General features: G+C 46.0%; 1 protein-coding gene across 1 annotated transcript; it reads right to left on the bottom strand.

Moving 5' to 3' along the window:
* Nucleotides 1-1,328: 1,328 nt before the first annotated feature.
* Nucleotides 1,329-2,360, bottom strand: LOC109752107 (uncharacterized). Its single transcript, XM_020310975.3, has one exon. It carries the CDS (start codon nucleotides 2,256-2,258, stop codon nucleotides 1,725-1,727), a length of 534 nt encoding a protein of 177 aa, XP_020166564.1. The 5' UTR covers nucleotides 2,259-2,360; the 3' UTR covers nucleotides 1,329-1,724.
* Between the last annotated feature and the right edge of the window lie 658 nt (nucleotides 2,361-3,018).

Below are 3,018 nucleotides of genomic sequence, written 5' to 3'. Positions count from 1 at the left end.
TAACTCCCTTATTCATTTAATTTTCTTTGCCCTGTAGGGTTTGGAGACGGTTCTCAGAAGAAATTGTCGGTGAATTCAAACATGAGCTAGATTTCAGAAGGTTAGTTAATGTGCATAAGCAGCCACCGGGGACCAATCTATGTGGATACTATGTTTGTGAGAACATCCGGAGACACACCTCTGAGCGGAAGGCATCGGATAGCGTGCGGAACGCGACGGATAACTTGCGGAGGAGGCTTAGTCCAGAAGCTCGCTTCCGACCAATTCAAGAAGAATCAGGATTTTTCATGAGGGAAGTCATCAACCCTAAAGGAGAACACTATACCGAGGACGAAGAAATTTATATGCATACCCGAGATTGAAACTTGTTCGAAGTTGTATATGGTCATCCATCCTAATTGTGTACGGAAACTTGTTCGAAGTTGTATATGGTCACCCGAGATTGAATATATATTATATATTCCTCTTGAATTCTTCTTGTTTGAAATTTCATATGCATGTATATAGTAGCGTAGAATATGTGTACTGAAACTTCATCAAAATTAAAATAAAACATAAAATAAAATATAAAAGAAATAAAACACTACAAATTAAAAAGAAACCAGGTTTAGGGGGGCTAAAACCCTAAACCTGCGGAGGAGGCCTTTAGTCCCGGTTAGCCACAAGAATCGGGACTAAAGGTCCTCCGCCCCGACGGACCACTGGCGCCCACGTGGACGGGCCTTTAGTCCCGGTCAGCCACGCGAACCGGGACTAAAGCCTTTAGTCGCGGTCCGTAAGAGGCGCGACTAAAGGGGGGTCTTTAGTCGCGCATATTTAGTCCCGGTTGCACAGCCGGGACTAAAGGCTGTTGCGAACCGGGACTAAAGGGCTTTTTTCTACCAGTGTATATAGAAAATAATTTGGCATGTGGATTGTGGAGTTAGCACTATAGAAATGTTCGGAGTGGAAAGCAATGCTAAAGAGGCAGCAAAAGCAAGTAGCGGGGGTTTGAAATGGAGAAAGCAAGGTTTTTAGTTTCGGAAATAAAATAATTTCGGACCTCTTCGAAATATGCAAAATTTCGGAATTCACATATTTCAGAAATTATTTCAGATTTTAAGATTTAAAATTTCACTTAATCTTAATGAATCCTCATGAAATTTAAATTTATTTTGAATCTTTCTCGAAATTTCAGGGTCAAAAATATTTCGAACCCGACTGAAATATGTGAATTTTTTTAAAAAAATCACTAGAATTTCATTGAAATTTTTAACCCTAGGAGAAAGTATTCCATTTAGGCAACAAAAGACACAGTGTCCCAACGTGTAGATTGGCTCTGTATGATCCCGAATTTCCAGTATCTCTTTTAATGAAGTGGTAGTAGCTGATGACTGGTCAGCCGGAATGTTTCCTTTTCGCTCGACTAAGAACGAGCGGCGTTCGCGTTCGGGGTAGTAGGGAGCGAACGCTCACTGTGTGATTTGTGAGGGGCGGTGGAACACTGTACAAATATCAAGATTGGTGCTGCCACATCCGACGGCAGAAGCTGAGCTCGCTTCAAATGCTATAGAAATGACGCCAGTTCTACAACATTTGGGAAAATAAAGGACAAAAACAGGTCATTGTGTGCTAAGTAGCAACTCCTACTCGTATTGATTTCTACAAAAATTTCTATCACGTGGACACTCGGGAAAAAAAAGGACAAGACCTAGGCCAAGGTACATCCACGTGGAAGCTAGACCCTAGAATCCATTGTTCAGCCGTTGCCGGAACCTATTGATGAACATATCAGCAGCCTGGTCAATCTCTTCCTCCATGTTGAACTCCAACCCCTCAACCTCTCTCTTGCTCCTGATCACATCTAGGACCGACAACTCATCATCGTCGTCTTGATCACACGCATCCAGTAGCACATCCACATCATCATCGTCACCACTGTAACAGCAGTTGACATTGTCGTCGTTGAAGAGGGGATGTAGTGACCAGTCAGCTTGGCAGCCACCATGACCATCATCTTGACCCAACATCTCCAACTGATGAGAGAGATTGGCCGCGAAGTCGACTGGTCCCTTCTCGATTCTGCCGAGCTGAGAAGCCTTGCGATAGTCCACTCTCTGCCGGTTGGCCAGAGTGAGTGCGTGGATCTTCTTAGAGACCATTGGGCCCGAGGCCATTCTGCGGCGCTGAAGCGAGGCGAGGATGAGGAGCCCGGCGGTCTTGCTCTTGCACACCGCCGCCGCCTTCTTCAAGATCTCCGTAGTCTTCCCGATCTTCATCTTTGTTGCTGAGAGCTGGCTGATCAGGTGCTTATGAAAGGCAGCAAGCAAGTTGTGATGCCTCAGGCTTGTAAAAAGAAAGAAATGGTGTAGGTTACTGGGATTCAGAGACGAGAGAAATGAGTCATGGGCATTGTTCTGATGCTCCAATGGTGTATTTGTAGTCGGAAGCTAGCTGGAGGATGCAACTATAGCCGTGTAATTAACTAAGTTTGCTCATGTCACCATCAAACTTTTTGGTACCTCGCGTGATAAAGCATGTGAAAGCAGCTAGCATATATTGGAGAAAAGAATTCGACATGTGGAGTGAGCACTATAAGAATATTGACAGTGGAACTAACCAAGGAACTTATGGCCAAGTACATATATATATATATATATATATATATATATATATATATATATATATATATATTCAATTTAAATGAGGCGGTCACAAAGGGCGTCGTAGCCATGGGCTCGAAGGGGGAGCGACGTGCTGACAAGAGGGCGGCGCTGGATCCGGAGGCGGAGCGGCGGCGCGAGCGCGAGCTACGGGCTCAGGCGTAGATCCGGGCGGAGGAGCGGGCCGGCGCCGGAGGCGACGGCGGCTGGGGGCCGCCTCCTCCATGGTGGCTCAAGGAGCAGGAGCGGAAAAAGAAGAAGAAGGAGGAGCACAAGAGAAAGGGGCTGGAGCTCAAGCGCAAGGAGTCGCTCCTGCCGCCTGGAGGCGACCGCGTCGGAGACCCCTACGCCAAACAGAAACTGAAGAAGCACAAGC

The sequence above is a fragment of the Aegilops tauschii genome, chromosome 5 (genome assembly GCF_002575655.3).
Source record: "Aegilops tauschii subsp. strangulata cultivar AL8/78 chromosome 5, Aet v6.0, whole genome shotgun sequence".
NCBI classification, from domain to species: domain Eukaryota; kingdom Viridiplantae; phylum Streptophyta; class Magnoliopsida; order Poales; family Poaceae; genus Aegilops; species Aegilops tauschii.
Note: the sequence above shows the minus strand (reverse complement) of the source record. Positions and strands in the feature narration are given on the sequence as shown.